This window comes from Podarcis tiliguerta (assembly GCF_965153285.1).
Source record: "Podarcis tiliguerta genome assembly, chromosome: 13".
NCBI lineage: Eukaryota > Metazoa > Chordata > Lepidosauria > Squamata > Lacertidae > Podarcis > Podarcis tiliguerta.
Genome location: NC_139546.1, coordinates 25,987,201 through 26,009,165, shown reverse-complemented (window position 1 = coordinate 26,009,165; position 21,965 = coordinate 25,987,201). Strand labels below are relative to the sequence as shown.

Genomic DNA, 21,965 nt, shown 5'->3' with positions numbered 1-21,965 from the left:
TGCAAGCTTGTAAAAATGCCATTAGGATAGGTTCTGGTGCGGGTTTGTGAAATCATTGTGGAACTGATTTTTAAAAAAATTGATTTAAAGATTGTGGCTTTTGATACACAAGGTTCCAGTGTTAATTCCTGTCACCTCTGCCTGAGTTAGCAGCACTGGCCTAGAGGGAGCAATCCAGAAGTAGGGAGCTGTGCAGTTATGGGGAAACCAGCAAGGACACCTCTCTGTGCGTCCTTGCCATTTGAGCCAGGCACTCGGATGTCCCAGCCAGCAGCGTGTGCACACAGTTGCTCTTAAAGGTTGTGTTGTCCAGCTCTGAGTGTGTGAGTCCTGAGCCATGAAGGGTCTCATAGGTCAAAGCCACTTTTTGTTCCTTCTGCCCTGCCAAAGGCCCTTTCAGCCTTGGCATTTCAAACCTGTCCTCTCGAAATCCGGTGGGCTGGTTTTAAAACTGCCGATAAGGCATTCTATTGCTTCTTTATAGGTTGCCTGCCAACCTAGCAGTTCGAAAGCACCTCCGGGTGCAAGTAGATAAATAGGGACCGCTTACCAGCGGGAAGGTAAACAGCGTTCCGTGTGCTGCTCTGGTGCCGGTTCGCCGGAGCAGCTTCGTCACGCTGGCCACGTGACCCGGAAGTGTCTGCGGACAGCGCTGGCTCCCGGCCTCTAGAGTGAGATGAGCGCACAACCCTAGAGTCTGGCAAGACTGGCCCGAACGGGCAGGGGTACCTTTACCTTTACCTGCTTCTTTATAATGCTGTGTTTATTGTAGTAATGACCTTAATATTAATAATACAGTGGTAGTGATGGTTGTTGCCCTCCCATTGAACTCATTTGGGTTTTTTTTTAGATATGCCATTAAGAAAAAACAATAGGGAATTGATCATAGCCTTGTTAGTATAGCCAGAATCAAAGCGGCATCTAAATGGAAGACCAGCAGTTGTTCCCTTTAATCCTGGATCAGTTTAAAGCCTACCTCAGCCAGGAAGCTCTTTTGGCTAAACTCGAGCCGATAACTGTCTCTTGGCCCAGCTTATTTTACTGTTCATGGCTACATAAGGACGCGGGTGGCACTGTGGTCTAAACCACTCAGCCTCTTGGGCTTGCGGATCGGAAGGTTGGCGGTTCGAATCCCTGTGACGGGGTGAGCTCCCGTTGCTCTGTCCCAGCTCCTGCCAACCTAGCAGTTCGAAAGCACATCAGTGCTAGTAGGTAAATAGGTACCGCTGCGGTGGGAAGGTAAATGGCGTTTCCGTATGCTCTGGCTTCCGTCATGGTGTTCCATTGCACCAGAAGCGGTTTAGTGATGCTGGCGCTGGCCACATGACCCGGAAAGTTGTTTGTGGACAAACGCTGGCTCCCTTGGTCTGAAGAGCGAGTTGAGCGCCGCAACCCCGTAGTTGCCTTTGACTGGACTTAACCGTCCAGGGGTCCTTTACCTTTAGAGGTCAATGGGCCTCCCAGGTAAGCAGGGTAGGGTTGTAGCTTTAGAATGTTGTTGTGAATTTATAATGGCTGTACATCGCCCAGAGTTCCTTGGAGGAAGTGTGCAATATATGTGTTTATAAATAAAAATAAACTGTTACATGTTGCTGTGCTTAGAGAGGGCAGAGAAGGAAGGAGACATTTCCAGCAACCCTGCAACCACAATTGTTGTCAAGCTTAGGAAACAACATTAACTCAAATACATACAGTATGGCTGAATATTTATTTTCTATTGAATGCTTTAATGCCTTTGGATGCCACTCCCGGTACCAAAAATCTTAGTATCGTGGTTTTGTTGCGATTCACCCACGCTTAGATTGAACTGCTGTCCACACGGGAGTCCTTAAAAACATATTGCCCTGGAGATCGCATTGTGCCTGCACCGTTTATCTTTTCGAAAAGGTGTCATCAGCTCCAGCCACCGCATAGGAGCACTCCAAAGGACGTCCCCTTTTCTTCTGTCCTGAGCTCTTAGTAAAGCCCTGGAATCTTTACATGAGACAAAGTCCCCACCCCCCACACGGCGGGTGTGGGGTGGAGAGGCTGCTGACCTGAGATGCGTAGTGTGCTGGAAAGGAAAACATGCCACATGGACACATACGCAGAGGAAAGATCACAAATAATAAATGAATGATTAAGCTTCACAATCAATGGTCAACTTCATTTTCCAAACCAGACATTTTGAAGAGCTGCTTTCTGCAGGTCTCTCGGTGCACCCTGCACTGAATACGTGCCTATGGGCAGGGCTTTCTTTCAGCTGGAACTCACTGGAACTCAGTTCTGGCACCTCGCAGGTGGGCACCATTGCCATCCTAAGAGAACAAGGGAGGCATTCATGGCGAGCCCCGGCACTTCTTTTTCTATAAAAATAGCAGTGCACATAGGTATAGACTGCTTTCATCCAACAAAGATTAGTGGCCAGCATTGCTTTTTAAAGTAGCCTGCATGTACACACATACCTGCAGTAGTAATTCGCGGCTTAAAAGAAGGGGGAGGGAGTGAACTTGTGTTGGGTTTCCCTATCTCAAAAAGTGAAAGAAAAACCAGGAGACCCCAAAAGTTGTTGAACTTATATTCTTTACAAAAATGACTTGCCTAAGATCCAGGACAAAGAATTGATGCTTTTGAATTATGGTGCTGGAGGAGACTCTTGAGAGTCCCATGGACTGCAAGAAGATCAAACCTCTCCATTCTTCAGGAAATCAGCCCTGAGTGCTCACTGGAAGGACAGATTGTGAAGCTGAGGCTCCAATACTTTGGCCACCTCATGAGAAGAGAAGACTCCCTGGAAAAGACCCTGATGTTGGGAAAGATGGAGGGCACAAGGAGAAGGGGACAACAGAGGACGAGATGGTTGGACAGTGTTCTCGAAGCCACCAGCATGAGTTTGACCAAACTGCGGGAGGCAGTGGATGACAGGACTGCCTGGCATGCTCTGGTCCATGGGGTCACGAAGAGTCGGACACAACTAAACGACTAAACAACAACAAAGATCCAGGATGAAGCACCACCTTTTGGAACACCCCAGGACGTCAATTCTGCCTTCGAAATCCCAGTAATGTCTGGGAAAATCTGGACGCATAGCAGCCCTAACTTGTATAAAGTAACCCTGCATGGTTTCCCACAGGCAGTTCTTGCCTCGCTATAGGCATTTGCTAGTCTCTATTTTGAATGTCCACTCCAATCAGAAAGTGGAGCAAGAGTTAAGAAGGCTTGGAAAGGCAATGCAGCATGGATGCCTGCATAATCCAGATGTTTAGCCAGGAAGGCCTTTTTGCCACATTCCATCACCAGGGATGTTGACTCTGGCAAGGTTTCTGTGTGGGCGGCAGCTTCCTGCCTTCCCACTGTGATAAGCCTATGGTATGGAGACAATGCAGCCTATCCTTGGGAGCAAATACTAATGGCACTCCAAAATAAGCTTGTCTTGAACTGCACCCTTAGTCTTGCTTGTAAACGAAAGCTTATCTTGCAGTAGATTGTTTTCAAAGCTGCCAGAGGTCTGGTATACCTGAACTGCAAACCTATATTGGTTTTATGCCAGTTTAAAGGAGCCTGGGAACTTCAGTTTGGTGAGGTTGCGGAATATTCTCTGTTAGAAAACTCTTAAGTCGCCACCCCCCATCCCAGATCTCTGGTTCCCTAGGGAAAGGGCAGTTCTGTTGAATCTGTTTGTCTTGTAGCTATGCCCTTAGCTTTGTTTCCTGCCATTGCCAGACACAACTACCCCACTATAATCTTGGGACTCAGAGGAAATAAATACTTTTTTAAGGGGGGGAAAGCCACTGCATTTACACAACCAGGTTGTTGTTCCACGACATCCGCTGCCTTTTAGACAAAAGCTGGTAGTTCCAAACATTATGTTAATTAGATTACAGATACTTAGGTCGGTCCTGATTGGATTCACATTACAGAAGTCCCTCTGCAGACGAAGCCAGCCATGAGAAACGGATGATACCTTTGGGAATATAATTACTGAGAGCGAGGCGCAACTGCCGCACTTCCCATCTGCATCTTCAGAAAGAAACACTCCCCCTAAGAAGAGAATTCTTGCTTGGAGGTTTGGCAGCTTCATGAGACAGGATCCAGAGTCTCGTCTATAATTAGCATCTTGAGGGCTGGTTCATACGTAAACATTGCTGACTGCTCCGTGGAATGTGTGAACTGCCGCTGTGGAGTTTGAATATTTTGTGCATGAGTTGGCACCTGGAGATAGCAGAGTTCCCTCAGCAGAATATTATCTGCGCTCGCAAAGCAAATCCTCACTTGTCAACGAGCGGGGGCTCTGCAGGTGTGAACTGGGCCTCAGAGAAATCAGACTTCCAGCATCCCTTGCATAGCTTCGCCCACCAGAATGTGGGATGTGGCGGCAACAGGAGCAGCGACAGCACTCCTGTGTGGCAGGTGCACTCTCAGCAGCCAATATGCAAAATGCTGTGCACACTGGAAAGTGGCACACCATGCAAGTCGCTTTCACTGGAAAACTGAAGGCATTGGAAGGTAACAAAGAAAAAGAAAGAAAGAAGACTTTGACACCGTTTGGTTTGGTTTCGTATGTTAACAGATTGAGTGATACCATAATTCCTCCATCAGCCCATGGTGACAGGCAAAGAGACTTTAATCTACTCGACTTCACAGTCAACACTATCCAGTGGTGTAGCATGGGGGGCTGGGGGGGGCATGCCCCTGGGTGCACATTTCTGAGGGGGTACAACCTGCACCGTCATGACAAGCTCCCTCCATCATGGCCAGAGCCATGGGGAGGCAAGCTGTGTCCGGGCCGGGCCTAGTCAAGCTACTAGGCTCCGGTTTAGATCTGCAGATTTCTATTTAAATCTTAAGGACTTTGTGATAGACAGGGGATTTTTAATTGAATCCTTTTTCTTTCTTTCTTTCTTTTCTTTTTTTTGCATATACATCTAGCTATATATCTATAGAAAGAGATGAGGCGGGTTTGCTTTTTCTTGTGAAGAAGAGGGTTTCTTCATTTGTTCAGTAGTTTTGGGGTCTATTTGGGGACCTTTTGACAGATTGGTGAATGTCGTGGTGGGTTTCTTCAGTAGAAACGCACCGTTGTGCAGCTGGAGATGGAGCAGGATATTTGCCCCTGCTTCCTTGGGATTTCTTGTCCTAACTAGCAGGGATGCAGTTTTTGAAGGCTACAAAAGGAGCTCTGTGTGTTGGAATGGTAAGCATGGCCAGGATCACTGGCTACTGATTATGTGGTGTCATTGGTGTATGTACATGGATGCTTCTGGGTAGGGTAACCTAAACGAAAAGACATGACCCTGCCCAAGTGAGCTTCTTCACAGAACCATAGAGTTAGAAGGGACCCTGAGGATGAACTAGTCCAGCCCCCTTCAATGCAAGAATACGCAGCTGTCCCGTACAGGGCTTGAACCTGAAACCTTGGCATTATCAGCACTACTCTCTGATCAACTGAGCTATCCAGACTGAAGGCTTACAGTGTAAATTTTAGCAGAGGAAGAATGAACAAGAAGCAAGGGTAATGAGATAAAAATTTAGGGGTGCATGTGGTTATATTATTTATTCACTTATATTGTTTATTCAGTTGTGGCTATCTTCTCCTCTTCCTCTCTTCCCTCTGTGCTTCACCCTATGTGGCATTTGTGCTGCGCTTGCAACTTGTGCCTAATCTCAGAAGAACTTTGACCCTCCGTTACTCTATCTCTTTCCCCTGTCTGGGTTATGCCACAAACCCTGATGATATTTCCCCCCTCCCCTTTTTTTTGCTAATATAGGGAGAGCCGGTGAAAGGGCAACTGATGTGCTGGGCTCAGCTTAGCTGCTGAGCTCAGATCCAGTGCCAGGCTCCTGGTGTGGGTATATCAACTTGCTCCGCTGTGTCAGTGCTTGAACGTGACCCTTGCATTGCCTCAGCCCAGCTGCTGACTCGGGTGCTGCTCTGTTGCCAGTCCCCCCCCCGAGCAGCTGCATTTATTGCAATTAGCAAAAGAACAACAAACCTATGGTTACGTGAAACATACCCAATAAACACCCAAGACGTAACCGGCTGTACTTTTGAATAAATGAGGTATACTATCCGTTGTATCAAATTGTAGATTTCGACGGAAGTCTCATAAAGTACAGCAAAAAAGCAGAAGACCCTGTGGATCAGTTCATTCTCTAGTCAGTTCATGCATAAGGTCCATACATGTATAAGTGTCTATTCCACCTGTCTGTTCAAAGAGTCCAATAATCCACATGAAGGGTTGTTACAGTTCCACAGAATCCTTTCGCAGAGTCTAAGACAAGGATTTCCGGAATATTAGCCTTGTTTCGCCATCCTAGGCTTCATCAGTAGAACAGTCTCCTATGTAATATTACAAGATAGTGGATCTTATAGCATAGTAGTGGCTGCAACCACACAAGTGGAATAGACATGTATGGACCTTATGCATGAACTGTTGAACTTTATGAAACTTCTGATGAAATCTACAATTTGATACAAGTACAGCCGGTTACGTCTTGTGTGTTTATTGAGCATTTATTGCAATGGCAGGCACTGGTGTGCTCCACTGGCATGCGATAGCACAGCAGAAAATCCTCTCCTTGGGAATTCTGCATGGAGCCTCCTCCGAATGCTATGCTTCCTTGGATTCCCAAAAGTCAGAGTCGTAATAACTTATTCTGATAAACCGCGCAGTGCAAAAATGAAATACAGTCTAGATGTCATCCTTGTCATCGTGCCAACAGATATTGGCTAAGGCATACATAGTCTTTCAGATTACACTGAACTTTTTATTATGCTTTTCTCCCCGGTGAAAAATCCTAGGCAACTCAGTAGGGGGCATGAATTCCATTTTAGTTTTACAGTACCACAAAGAACTACTCGTTGCAACCCGTAACCGGAGGCTAGAATGAATTAATAAAGGTTGCACCTCTTTGAAGCAACTTTGCATTGCAAACCTGGGGAGTCCTCTTCAAATGGGTGGGCACCCTCAGGCTGTGGACCTCATTAGGCCTGCCAGTACCATTGTGGCCAAGCCACACCCATCTGCTCTAAATGTGACATACTGGAACTTCTTTCTTTCTTTCTTTCTTTCTTTCTTTCTTTCTTTCTTTCTTTCTTTCTTTCTTTCCAGAGGAAGCAGTTTGTATTCAAAGCACTGGAGGAAGTGCTTGGAATACAAACTGACTTTTCCTGCAAAAGGAAAAGAAAAATGCTCTGTTTTTAGGAGCATTTCCACCTTTGCTGGGAACTCTGAAGAGGCTGAACGGAAGTTACAGGGAGCCTCTTTGAAGCCTTGGTAGCCGTGGCAATTGGGTGATTGGCACAGAATTATAATCTTCAAAGGAGGCTCATCAGGGGTTGTAGCGATCCCCTCTGAACTTTGACAGGTGTTTGATGCCTGGCATAATTATGAGGACAGATGATTTACAGGTGGGTGGTCCTGCCCACTTGCCAGAGTTGGCACACAGGGGGTGGGAGAGAAATCCAGGCCAGACTCAGTAACACCCCCCCCCCATCAATGGCTATGCTCTGCCTCCACTGTCAGAGACATCATGCCTCTGAATGGAAATCGCAGGTGAGCAGAGGGCTGCTGTGCTCACCTACCTGCCAGCTTCCCAAAGGCATCTGATTGGCCGCTGTGAGAACAGAATGCTGGATTTGACAGGCCATTGGCCCAATCCGGCAGGCTCTTTTTCTCCTCTTATGTCATCAGAGGTCCTCCAGAAGGGATGGCCCATGTGGTGCCTTCACAAATGGTCTCCCTCTCTCCTAATACCAGAACCCCGGGGTCTTCCAATGAAGCTGAACAGCACGAGATTCATGAGAGAGACAAAAGGAAATGTGCTCCTCCACACTGCACAAGTTAAATGATGGAATTCGCTGCCGTAACATCAAGATGTAATGATGGCCAGGGATTAGACACATTCATGGCTATCGATGATTTGTTGTCATAATGGCTAAATCACCTCCAGTGTCAGAAGCAATATATCTCTTGAGCACCAGTTACTGGGGATCATGAGCAAGAGAGTGTTGTTGTATTCGTGTCCCTGATTGGGGCATCTGGTTTGCCAGTGTGAGATTGGATCGCTCTTTGGTCTGATACAGCAGGGCTCCTCTTGTGCTCAGATGTTATTGGACTACAACTCTCATCATCACCAACCATTGGCTATGCTGGCTGGGGCTGATGGGAGTTGTAGTCCAGTAGCATCTAGAGCAGCGGTTCCCAACCTGTGGGTCCACAGATGTTGTTAGACTGCAACTCCCATCATCCCTGACCACAGATCATGCTGGCTAGGAATGATGGGAGTTGTAGTCCAACAACATCTGGGGACCCACAGGTTGAGAAACACTGATCTAGAGGAAAACCACATTGGCTATCCCTGCCCATGGTATGTTGCTCATCCACTTTCAGCTTAGAAGGCGTGTTGATAGTAACTCACTTACCTTTGGGTTCATGCCAGGGGAGACTAGTGTGTATTTTCCCGCTCTTCCTTACCACACACAGTTTGAGAAATCACTAGTGTGTGTTGTAGAAACAGGACAAGGAAGTAAACAGAGCTGATAACAAAAGTAGGTTGGCTCCACAGTGAGTGTCTTTAATGCAGATTCAACACCAAGAGAAACACCAGGGTTGAAAGCAAAGGGAAATCCCCATTTAGCCCAGCTTCCTACTCAAATTCTAGACAATCTCCCCCCTAACATACTGTCATTTGAACTCGATTTATAATGACAATTAATTGCCAGCTCTTGTCTGGTTCCAATTCAAGGTGCTAACAGTGATTAAAGCCCTAAATGGGAGGCCCCAAATATCTGCTTCCCTGCAGACCCTCTCATAGAGCCAGTTTTTAATCTCTGGTGATGCTACAATTTGAAGGACCCCCCAGATGGGGCTCATCAACCTGGGAAGGTAGCCCATCTAGGAGAAGGAAAACCTCCGCTGCCTTGTGGGAGAAGTAAGGGCTAAGAAGTAAGCCCTCTGGATTTGTGTCCCCAAGACGGTTGAATGGCGCCTTGTAGGCCTCCTTCCAGCAACTCCTGCAGGATTTGCTCTTCTTTCCTTTGGACCACATTAGTGAGGCCAACAGGGGGCTCTTGTCGTCTGGGCAGCCCAGGACCTCCATATCCAGTGCCCAGGCTTGCACCAAGGGAGTTCACTTCGGTGCTGCTAATGCAGCGGTTTGACTTCACCCCTGGAGGTGCACTCTGTTGTCTCTTAAGACAGATAAGTGCACAGCATGGGGCTGTTTAAGAACCCTTTGCAAGCAGTCCCTTCGGAAACTGGAGGTGTAAGGAGCAGCACGCGACTGTTCGCTATAGGTTTTCCACCAGCCCCATTCTTCTTTTTGAACTTGACGCTTTTGGAGGTTCAAAGAGCAGTGCCGGGAGGAAGACATTTCCCCTGAATGGAGAGCACTTTCCCTTCCTTGTGCAACACGCGCTCAAGCAAAGGAATGACAAGAAGCTCACTTTAAGCTCCCAATTGCTCCGTCGAGGCCCTGTCCTTACCCACCCCACCACTGACATTGGGTATGACCCCAGGCGTAAGGCAGGTGGGTGTGGCTCCCCCAAAATGTCCTCATGGGCTAAATGAGGAGGCCTGGTGGGCCAAGCTTGGTCTGCAAGCCTAAGGTTCCCTGTCCCTGATATACTCAGGGAGCGCTGCTCTAATCCTCTGAGGTCGATTAGGCTGAAGGACAATGACTGGCCCAAGATTGCCCAGTGAGCTTCACAGCCGAGTGGGGCTTTGAATGCAGGTCTTTCTGCTCATCCTACACTCTAAGCATTACTACACATAGGCATGAGGACTGAAACCTTTTGCCATTCAGACAGTGGCAAGTGGGAGGGAATCAATGAAATGAGTGTCTGGACTGCAACGGTAAGGGAGAGAGATCTCCCAGTGCCTCTTTTAGCATTCGGGCTTTGGGAGTGCAAGATTAAAAAGCCCTTTGTGCAACAATAAATCAGCAGATTGCCCTTCTGTCTTCGCCTGGTTCAGAATTCATCTCTGTCAGAATTAGCTCGTAGAACCAGCCACGGGAAATTGTGGACCAGCCCACGTGTCCCGAATCAGATCCTCAGCCTCGAAGAGGAGGGTTTCGTGCCCCCTTGTTTAGCTCTGCGCCCGTCCCCGGAGCGTGGAGGTGCCTTGCTGGCCTCAGTCCCTCAGCTCCCCACCTGGCCTTATCTCTGCTCCCTCTCAGCGGGGGTTTGTTTTGTTAACACAAAACTGAGAGCTCTTGAACTTCTCTGCCTCATAAACCAGGGCAGGGAGCCAGTGTGGGAATTTGCTAACCTACAGCAACAAAACCGCTCTCTGTCTTGGCTCCTCTCCTGCTCACACCTACTTATGTGGGCCGAATGAATTGAGCAAATGTATGCAAAAGGGCACGGCCCACGTGGATTTCCTTGATGCGAAAGGAAGATTTTGGCGGTATAGGAGGACTCTGGAGGGAGAAACAGGTAATGCTTTGAAGTAGAAGGTGCCGTCAGAATGTATGTTGAGGCAAAACACTGGGGTGGCACGGGGTTGGGAAACAGAACCTTGGTCCAGGTGCCAACTTGGGATAGGGAAAGAGTTTAGTGCCTCTTCTCTCCCTTGCATTCAGTTACACACACACTCCTTCCCATTGGCTTTTCCAGTTTACAAAACAGATGCAAGGCTATGTTTATAGGTTTCACATTGATTGTGCGGTTTGGTCCAGAGATCTCTGGGAATGGGGCTGAAGAAGGGCCACTCCAGCAACTCGCGCTAAGCAAATGTAAAAAGGTGTTCCTCCTCCGCAATCCAAAATAGGAACAATGCTATAGCAGCCACAGGTCCCAGAAAATCAGGACTTTTCCTGGGTAAATTGGAACAATCGGAGTAAACGGTGGTGGAGGTGGAGTCCCTCTTCCCCCAGCTTTTCCACTCCTGGCCAGCCAGCCCCCACCCCCAGCTGCTTATGTTATGACCTTGAGATTGCTCAGAAACTTGCTCGACCATGGAAAAAAGCCTCCCGAAGGGCGCCGAGCCAAAGACAAAAAGCCAAACAAATTTGTTTGCATCGCTCACCGGGCTCGCTCCCACTCCAGGGGCAGGGGCTGGGCATTTGGGGGCCTTGTCAATCCAAGCTCTTTCCTGCGTAGCTCAGTTAATGCTGTTGTCGCCTTGTATAATTGACCACCTAAGGCAAAAGGGTGGGAGAGGATTGCCCTTAAAGAGGGGGTGTCCATCCCCAAGTGGCACGGAACTTGTTGGAAGGGACGGGAGCAAATTGAAGGATGTCAGTATTTAGCGTTGACATTGTTGTTCTGTTTTTGTGTGGAACTCCCAACTCCCAGTGACTCACCCCCCCTGAAGCCTCCTAATGCAGAAGATGACGGGTTCTCAGTGCAACGTAGAAAGCAGAAATACAAGTGGAAAAAGGTCCACTGGTGTGTGCCTGACGCCACAGGGCAGATCATAGCTGCACTGGGTTCATTAGGCTGCACTTGTAGCATATGAGTGATGGGTGACAGGTTGGTTAGCTGTATTGCTTTGGGATGGTGCAGCATAGAAGGGAGTGAAAATCCAAGTTAGGCCTTAACTGGAATGAGCTCTAGCTGTAGATAGATACCAGCCAAAACTACTCTTTTGCGGTGAGCTAGAGAAATAAGAGACATACCAGGTTCTTGGCGTCCATTGATCTGAGCTGGTGCTATCTGTTGGGAGTGCCTTACCTTCACACACACAGCTGTGTTATACTGAGCCAGACTTTTGGTCTGTCTAGCCTAATACTGTGTACTTGAGTGACATAAGCTCTACAAGCTCCCAGTCCTTCTGCCTGGAAAGTAGCTGGGGCAACCCAGCCAGACAGATGGAGTGCAAATAATAAAATTATGATTGTTATTATTTTAACTGAAGATGCTCAGAATTTGACCTGGGGCTTTCTGCACATAAAGTATGCACTCTCTGGCTCTTCTCTCACACAACTGCTTGGGCCTTTAGACAAGGTGTAGCCCATGTGGTTCCCATCTAGACGTTGTTGGACTATGAGCCCCCACCAGCTCTGATCGTTGGCAATGCTGGCTATGGTAAGGTGACCAGATTTTTTTTCAAAGAATCTGGGGACACTTTTTTTTTGAAAAGAGAAAAAAAGTTATTAAAAAATTATTAAAAAGAAAAGAAGAATATCTTCTCTTCTGTGGTCTCCTCTCTCGCATGGCCTTCCTCTGGTGCCCCAGCCTGCTCTCTTGGAGCACTAGCTGCCATGGAGTAGGCTTGGGTCAGGCCTGGGTTCGGTCAAATGTCCTTGCCCTCCCGGTGCACTCCTACCTGTCCTCCTCAGGGGCGGCAGCGGCGGCGCAACAAGGTCAGGGCTCTCCTCTTTTTTCTCCTTCCTCTTTCTCTCTCTTCCTTCTCCTTCTCCTCTCCTTCTTCTCCCTGCATTGGCTCTGGGGGTTTTCCTGGCCCCGGAGCACCGCTGGGCAGTCGACCGGGTGGCCAGGCTCACTCCCGGCTTGATTTGGGTCACGGGGGGGGGGGGGGTAGCAGTTCACCCAGTTGACGCATCAGGCATCTCCAGTTCCCCCTTGGCAGCGGCAGTGGCAGTCTCAGCAGCCCGGAGCCAGCCTGGTAGCGCAGTTGGCTCTGGCTGGCTTCAGGAGCTGCTCGCTGCTGTGGCACCCGCCATTTTGCCTCGCCAGAAGTCCCCATATGATGTGTCTTGTGCTGTTAAACCAATCACACAACATTCATTCCCTACTAATAAATCTACAGCACTTAAAATATAAATCCGGGGACATTAAATGAAATCCGGGGACATTCTGGGGACGGATTTTGTGTGGGGACAGATTTGTGAATCTGGGGACTGTTCCCGGGAAACGGGGACATCTGGCAACCATAGGCTATGGCTGATGGGAGTTGTAGTTCAGCAGTACCTTGAGGGCACCACCTTGGCCATATCTGCATTAGACAGAGCTCTGCTTTGAGTATATGGCAGCTTTCAGGGCCCTTTGGACTTTGATGCTCTCTACCTGGGAGTTATTTCTGAAGATGGCTTGGCAAGATGGATTGCTTGTGGTCTCCAGGAAAGGGACAGGCACCTTTTTTTGTGGTAGGTGGTGTGTGGGGCACCTGGCCGACACTGCTGTCCTCAGATTTTGGCCTGTTGTCGGCATCCGTCTGTCTCTGGAGTGCGACATGTTTTGTTGCAGCTGGGGCAGATGAAGTTGTCCGGTTGTGCTGCTGCAGATGCACCATGGCGTTTCTTCTCTCTGCGCTCCTCCCAGTGGTCATTTCTCCTCTGGTCACTGCTGGGGATACGCAACTTGACTGCCTGTCTTCAGGCACTGCAGTCATCTGCAATGGATTCCCACTTGGCGGGCCCAATGTTGCCAGTCGTCTTTGTAGCACAGAGTTGGTCTGCCACCAGGCCTGGTGCCTGAAGCCAGCTCCCCGTAGAGCACATCCTTGAGAATCCTGTCATCTTCCCCTCTGTGGCTTGAATCGCTGGTTTCTCCCAGCCCTCTTTTCAATGCTGTTGAAGTTTTCATATTTTGTTTCGTGGATTTGATTGTAAACTACTTGGAATGCTTATTTGGGCCAAGAATGGCTTTGCAAGAAAAGACATGATAAAAAAAGTGGAGTATCTATCACCATGGACCCCTCGCTCTGAGCTACTGCAGTGTGGAAGAGAGATTCCAGTGTAGGCAAGGTCCCTGTGGTTTGAGCTGACACAATAAGGCCACAAGATTCCAGGCTAGCTGGCAACTGTGTTAAGTTGACGTAACACGAAGGGAATGAACACACCAGGTAGGCCTGTGTATTGGGTTCCATGACCTGGGATGCCCTTCATATTATTGAAATTTGCTCTGAACTTCTGCAACAGGGGAGAAAGAGGCCTGAGCTCTTGGGCCGGGCAGATGAGCTCACATCAGCTGACTTGGGGGGAAAAGAGTCCAGACTGGTGGTGGTCCCTGTTTTGTGTCATGGGAGAAGGAAGTTTGAGCTAGCCGTTTGCACCCTGCTTGTGTGAGAAGGTGCAGAAAGGTGGTGGGAAGGGTAACCATTTTAATCTGATTAAAATTACAAGCGCAGTGCCAGTGCTAGTTGGTAGTTTTGTCAAATGCTGTTTACTTATTTTATTTTATTTTTTTAATTGCTATGTTTTCGGTTGTAGCAGGCCAGCCTCGTACTGCAATTTCCTCCTCTGCTTGCCAGCAGCTATCCCCACCTCCCTCCATTCCTCTTCCCTCCCTACCTACACCTCTCCAGCTTTTGCAGATGCTGCCTCCTGGCACCCAAAATGAGCCATCCTCCCTTACTTACAGTGTCCCAGATACCAAGCAGATGAGGTGTTTACAAGGGAGGGGCTATTTGAGCATCCTGCCTGGGAGATCTTGATGCAGAACTGGTTTGACCGGAAGCAAGGAGGCGTATGGGCCCCGGGGTGTGTTGACCATGTGTTTGGTGGTGAGCTGGGGGTGGGAGGGAATTTATGTGTTGCGCATTCATTTCACCTGCTGTTTGGGTTTCATCACCTTCTATGTTTTCGGATCCAGGACCTGCCTTTAATCTCAAAACCGCCTCTCTTATCTTTCTCCCTCTCCCTCAGTGTTTCTTCTCATTCTCTTGCATTCTGCGATGGGCTCTCCCTTCTCTGTGAGCGAATACATCCATCTGACCAGAAACAGGGAAATTGCTTGGGAGAAAACTAGCAAAATGTAAACGTCCTGAGTTGCAAGATTGGATGCGGCAACCTACTTATGGATAGCTATTAGTTTAGAAGCTGCTTTTGACATAACATTCATAAGAACATTACGTTTCCTTCTTATTTTTTTAAAAAAGCAGTGGTCTAGCGGCCAGACTCCAGCCCCTGTGGCTGGCCCACTGAGCACATTATATATGTTGGCAGTAGCCTAGTGAACTTTCAGAAGCTGTGCGGGGCTTGTGGAAGCAATGAGCTGTGGCTTCAATGCACTGTACAGCTGCTAAATCAGACCAAATTCTGCAGAAAACAGTTTTCGTGACTTCTTGAGGCTTTGAATGACCTTGACCCAGAATTTGGAACAACTAGGCAGTTCTGATTTGACTCAGATCCTTCCTCAGACCCACACCTCAGACATGTTGTTGTGCACCAAAGCCTTTTGCCTGTCAGGGGTCAGAAGTTCACCGGGAAGGAAAACAGCAAAGTGAAAAATCCTGCCTTGTGAGTCTGACATCCCCAAGACCTTTAATCTTTTCGGATGTCACAGTCTTACTTCTGAATAATGATTCGCCTTCATCATTCTCCACAGCTTGGGCGATGCTGTTCCTGGCCACTCTTAATAGCACGTTCTGTTTTATATAAAGCTCTTCCGGCAGGCAATGCATTCATTATTTCACTCTGTCCCATTCATAGGTAGGACAGTGGAATCTTCACTGTCAGTTTGCAGATGGAAAACTAGGTCACCAGGTAGGAGCATTCGGAGGCTTCCAGACAGGCTGGCGATTTGAACTAATGGTCCCTGGCTTTCAGGGCACTTCATCGAAACCACACCCCCTGAGGACAGCTGGTAAGCTCTGAGTTCCTCAGTGCCTGGCGAGCCCTAAGTGGGGAAGCATTTGTCTGTCATGAGTTCAGATCATCACTGCTCAACCTGCCATTTCCCCACTCATTTCTATAAACTGAGCACCAGCACAGTCAGAGATGAGTTTATATGCAGATTTGGTGTCCATTCAGCACATAATGTGTGATTTAACAACTCACTTCCATTAAAGGAATTTTGGACCAGCAGTCGCACACCCATCCATGCCCATCTCTTATCATTACAGTAAGAATCTAAAGATTATTCATGAACAGGAGTCTTCATATCTGCCATCGAATATTTTTTTCAGAGGAGACCTTGCACACAACTGAGAATCATCATGTGATGGGTGTACATGTGTGAATTCTGCCCTCTTGCTTTCCTTCTATGTGATTAAGCAGCACCTTTAAAAGCCCTTTGAACAGCTGTTAATAGGCATCGGCACCCCGTGAATTAATCTCCCAGCAGTATCTGGGCATTTCCCAATGAAGTTTACCTGTTCCCTTCTCAATCATTTTCTCCATCAGACTTAGCAACCTAGGATTGCTAATGGCTCCTGGGGCACGTTTAGGAGCGAGACCTGGCTGTGCCCATGTTTTTCTCCAAGTAGGGCGAATAGCAGCTTTGGGAAGGAAAGACAACGTTCAAGAAATGACCTGGGGAGGAAGAGTGGACACCCCCTTTTTCAGCACTGCTGCCCTGAGCCAGTTTGTTCCTCCTCCTCCTCTTCCCCAAGCTTCTTTTAAATCTTAAAAAAAAAAGTATGGGATTTTGAGCACAGATCTGCCACATCATGTGTAGCTTGGCACTTTTTTTTACAAAAGAGCAGAGAAATTAATAGAGGTTCATTAATCAACTGGAATTCACTGTGATTCACTCGATGCGAGGGGTGGGGTAGGAAAGGCTATTGGCTCCCTCCCTATTTACCTGAATGTCAACTGTTGGAAATTGGACCCAAGGGGCTATCCAGACCCTTCTTTTGTTTCTTCCACTTGTTGAGAGAATTATTGATCATTTCAGTGGTTTTGCTGGATGGGGGTAGGTGCTTTCTAGTCCAGGCAAGTGAACTTGAGCAAGCTTCTCTTGCCGTGGTTGGTCAGAGGCATGTGGTTCAAGAACAGGCAGGTGATGTTTGCCTCAGAGACATGGCACCTTCTCCACCCCGCCTGCAGCCTACACAAACCTCCAAGGGGGAAAAGCATCCAAACTACAAGAAAGAAGATTCCACCTAAACATTAGGAAGAACTTCCTGACAGTAAGAGCTGTTCGACAGTGGAATTTGCTGCCAGGGAGTGTGGTGGAGTCTCCTTCTTTGGAGGTCTTTAAGCAGAGGCTTGACAACCATATGTCAGGAGTGCTCTGGTGGTGGTTCCTGCTTGGCAGGGGGTTGGACTCGATGGCCCTTGTGGTCTCTTCCAACTCTATGATTCTATGATTCTATGACCCAAGGAGTCTGGGGAGGCAAGAAGCGGAGGTGTATGAGAGGACTCGAACGTGCTTGAGCCAGTAGAAAGGGGTGGGGTGGCAGATCTGAGTCACCAGCCCACATTCTGACTCACCGCTTTGTTTTGATGGAGGGAAGCATGCAGGAGGCAAAAGGGCCGGTTGGTGCCAGGTGATCGCGGGTAAACGAAACGTGTATTTGGTTTTTAGACGCGTGTTTCTTTCTTCAACATTCGCTGGTGTTGACAGAAGCAGAACTCCTCTTTATAAAAGGCACAGGTGTGCGATTTTTTTGATAAGCCGGATCAAACCGGGCGTTGTGAGTTGGTGATTCATCCCTGACTGGTCTAGTCCCGCTACAATGGAACACAAGGCGATCTTGGCGCCTATATGAAAAAATAATAATGGTGGTGGTAGTGATGATTATAATAACAACCACCACCACCTCCCGGAAGAAAACAAGTGCTAGGAATTGAGATGGTGATGTTGCTTTCCTACAGACATCCTGACTGGAAGCAAGCTTGCCTGTAAAGCCGAAACAAATGTCCCCTGAGCAGCTATTTATTGCTTCAGCGCTCTGACTTATGCACAGGCACATTTCCAGGTGCAAGAGTATAATTTTGCATAGCAAGGTTTAGGCCCAGCGTGCCTTAGAAGCCTCCCACTCCGTTGTGTCCCATTGCTACCTCTCAGATCTGCCAAAGGTGCCCTTTTAAAGATATGTGCCAGCAAGGCATGAAGAGAACCAGTGGCTTCCCCAGCGCCGCCACTCGGTCTCCCTCTGCAGATTCATCAAAGTCCAAACTTGCTAACCTTTTTGAAAGCCTTGTAAAGCCAGCCTTATTTAGTTTGGCTTTTGAGGCTCAGGATTAAGTAGATCAGGAAAGAACCTGGTGCGGGGGGTGGGGAGAGTCATTGACGAGATTGTAAACTTAGACTGTTTTCCAGGTTCTTTTTTTAAAAAAAAATAAAATTCCAACCTGTCAGGATGTGGCATGCTATAACGATGACTATTTAGTGTATTTACATTTTGGCAGGCGCTGAGAGGTCTTGAACCTCTGTCTCTCCTTCCCTAGCTGCAGACATCAGTCTGGTGAGAATTACATTGCCCAGAATCTTCTTAGTTCACAAACCCTGTGAAACATGAAGCTTTTTGCACCTCCTACAGAGACATTTGGGCATTATTAACACATCTCCAGCTTTCTCATTAACTTCCCGCAACCTGCTCTGGTCTTAACTAAACCACAGCAAAGTATAAAAAACACTTTGAGGGCCCCCCCCCCCTTACAATTAATCAGCATATAAATTTTATGAAATAAATAAAATAAATATCATGTGGTGATCCACCTAAAGTTTCTGCATAATGTAATGGGAGACTGTAATGTCCTGCTTTTAAAACATTTTTTAAATTAATTTTCAGATATAGCAGCATACAGAGTCAGAAAGACGATAATATAAACCCCACAAACAAGATGCAGTGTCAATGTCCTATTTCTGAGAGGCTTGATGCCTGATTGTCCTATTTTCAGGATCATGTTTCTTCAATGTGATCCCATTATGCCTTTCCAGCAAGTTGTGTTTATAAAGTGCAGCAGCCACATACTAATATTTTCTCCACCCTGCAGCAGGGTCTCCAAATAGGCCTAGCGTTCTCACCCACTGCCGGACCTGCGTCTATCTTCTTCCACTTCAGTTTGCAGACGGGAATGGGGGGTGGACCTCCCATGATTAAATGTTCCTCCATGCCCTCTTGCGCGTAAGAAAACAGCACTTTGGGAAGAACGCCCGGCTAGAGCCCCTTTCCTCCAACATGCACATTTTCTCAGTGAAGGGAGTTTTGTTGCGTGGTGGAGCATTCAGTCGTGTGAACTTCCCCCACCTACAGTCTGAAGTGGTACAGTCCAGTCAGGCTTATCACCTCGGGGTGAACTAGGAGGTGAGACAGAGGAGCCACACAGTCTTGTCAGGAAAACTATTTGTGAGGAGGAGGGTATTTTTGCTGAGCACCATCCTGACGGAAGAGCGGAGGCATTGCTTGGGTGTTGGCATCCACTGTACGGCGGCGCTTCCGAGTATGGGGATTCTTTGCTAGACTTCACCTCAACAGAGGGCAGATGTGTGTTTCAAGGAACCTCTCTTGGCTTCATTTGGGAGAGGGCCAGAAATCTCTCTGGGCTCTGGAAACTCTTACCATGGATAAAGGTAAAGGGACCCCTGACCATTAGGTCCAGTCGTGGCCGACTCTGGGGTTGCGGCGCTCATCTCGCTTTATTGGCCGAGGGAGTCGGCGTACAGCTTCCGGGTCGTGTGGCCAGCATGACTAAGCTGCTTCTGGCAAACCAGAGCAGCGCACGGAAACACCGTTTACCTTCCCCCCAGAGCGGTACCTATTTATCTACTTGCACTTTGACGTGCTTTTGAACTGCTAGGTTGGCAGGAGCAGGGACCGAGCAACAGGAGCTCACCCCGTCATGGGGATTCAAACCGCTGACCTTCTGATCAGCAAATCCTAGGCCTTGTGGTATAACCCACAGCGCCACCCACGTCCCGTCTTACCATGGATAGGGTTGCCATATTCCAAATTTCCCTGGACATTTCAGCTATTTCCAACCGGACACAGTTTCTTCCATATTCCAGCTATGCCCAGGAAATTCCAGGTGTATGGCACACACCTGACGTCGTGTGTGGAGAAGTGCTGCTCCCCACAAAATGGCCTAGCATGCCATATGGGGAGGCCTGGTGGGCCGAGTTTGCCTGAGGGTTGGAGGATCCATCTTTGTAATGGGCAGAGGAGACTACAGAGTCTCCATCTTTCGCCAGGTTGCTTGTGTGTCTTTTAGGAGACAGGCTTGTAATAGACACTTTCCCGTTCACATACTGTAGGAATTGTGCCAATTTTTATCCCAATTGTGGTGGTTGTTTTGTTTGGAAACCCTTTTTGGTCAGTTGAAGTAACACATATGGCTGCTTTAAAAAAAAATCTTGTCTAGTAGTTTTCATGGACTTAATTGTGATCCTCTTGGAATCTCATAATTCTGCAAGCATGCTTTGCAAACACTGGATTTGGGAGCAGCGAAAAATTTAGTGCCTTCTTTTGGTTAATTATGTTTCTCGTCCTTCCTGTTGCAATGATAAGCCCAAAATTGGAGGGGTTGCATGGGATGAAATCTCAAACCCAGAGGGTATTTCTGATCACCAGGGAGTATGGTTTCAATTCCCTGCATACCCTTTTTTTTTTTACACCCCCCCCCCCCATGAATATCAAAAATAATTTTAAATTAATCAAGTTTTGCTGTTTTGCTGACTGTTTGTATTTTTTACAGGTCATATAATTTTAGCTGTTCTTTGTGAGACGCTAGCACTTCTTCCCACACCACCTAAACTGCATTGTGACCTTTGGCTTCATTGATGCTCTGACCTGGGAAGGAACCCTGAGTCACTTTGCCCAGTTCTGATAAGGAAGCGGCAGGTGAAGCGGCAGGTGGCTAAATGAGGGAAGGAGGGGTAGGAGGAACCCTGGCACTGGAATTTTTTCATTATTATTATTGCTGAGCATTTGAAAATCCATCTCTTGTCTGAATCACGTAAGAAACTGGTGACAAGGTGAAAATTTGGCCGTGAACCTGGTGCTACAATTGCCACCTGCCCGTGTGAGTCTCTTGCAGGGAAGGAACCAACCTACAAAGAGTTTTGTGGCACATGAAAGGCTGGCAGATTTATTGCGACAAGATCTTTGGCAGTAGCTAGGCTGGTTGAGATGCCGCAAAAATGATTAGTCTCACATGCAGTCTAATGCAGATTGGGCAAAAGCTTTCAAGGTTAGCTGTACCTGCACTCAGCGATATTTCTAGGCTTTGCTGACCCCGTGTGACCAAATCTCATTTGCATCAATTGATTGACATGCTTGTATGGTATCTATTTTCAGTGTATTTTTATTTATTTATAATCCTAATTTGTTTGATAATTCCCAATTCCTGTGTACTGTATAGTGCTTCCTGCGCATAGCAGTGTTTCGATTAATCTCTTGGATAAATTAATTTAAAATCATTCGATTGATTAAAGAGATGCAGCAGCTATGCAAAACTGAAGTTGTTAGGAGCTATGTTAGAAATTAGTTGGAAGGCGATCGTCAGCCTCATTGCTGAGCAGTGATTTGAACCTAGATGTCCCATCTCTGAGGAGAGCTGGCGTAGTGTATGTGCTGGGGTCAATGGGAACTGGGAGTCCAACAACCTCTGGATGGTCACAGGTTACCCATCTGTTAAGTTGGGGGTGAACATATCAGACGACACAGCGATTCTTCAAACAGCTCTTGTTTATTCACAGGCCAGAACAGAACTGAACTGAAGGGTTCAGCCAGCCTGCTTATATAGAGCTCAACTACAAAGCAACAGTAACAACTTTCTGTAACTATCCAATCACTGAACGTCACTTTCGATCCCTTATTTGCATATGTGGACCTGAACTATCTACAGTATTCCCCTGCTGGCCCAGGGTGAGAACTTCAGTACATAACACCATCCCTGCTCTTAAACCTTCTGGTCCCTTTGTAGCAGCTGCTCTACTGCTCAAAAGCAGTCATGCCAAAGTCAGGTGGAAAAGACAGGTCCCCCTGGCTTGAGGCACTTACCATCTGCCTGCAATTGTGAGGAGTGGCATTATAGAATTGTAGAGTTGGGAGGGATCCTGAGGATCATCTATCCAGCCCTGTGCAGTGAAGGAATATGCAACTGCCCCACGCAGGGACCGAACCTGCAACCGAACCTGGCATTATCAACACCACGCTCTAACCAACTGAGCTATGCAGGCTGTCTCCATTTACACCTTGAGAGCCTCGTGGTACAATAAGGCTAAACACTGGGCTTTGTTTTCCCTTCCAGACTATGAGTGGGCTCAGTGCCTGGAAAAGAGAAAGAAAATGTTCCATGCTAATGTCTGCCAAGGCTATCTACCTTTTCACTTTAAAGACCCAGTAGCTGTTTGACATGGTCAACTAGGCAGGGCTGACCAGGCTGCTGAGGAGCTCTGAGGAAGC

General features: G+C 47.7%; 1 protein-coding gene across 9 annotated transcripts in view; it reads left to right on the top strand.

The window, feature by feature from the left end:
• Positions 1-21,965, top strand: part of GRB7 (growth factor receptor bound protein 7) — a 77,967-nt gene that overhangs the window by 28,906 nt on the left and 27,096 nt on the right. Inside the window, exon 1 of one of the 9 annotated variants that reach the window (XM_083408633.1) lies at positions 15,406-15,475. The exons of 7 other annotated variants lie outside the window; for them this stretch is intronic. In XM_083408633.1, the coding sequence (XP_083264759.1) occupies positions 15,421-15,475 (55 nt within the window). In that variant the 5' untranslated portion in view covers positions 15,406-15,420. Of the gene's footprint in view, positions 1-15,405; positions 15,476-20,644; positions 20,749-21,965 lie in introns of those variants that run through there. One more of the 9 variants, XM_083408639.1, reaches the window with a different exon arrangement.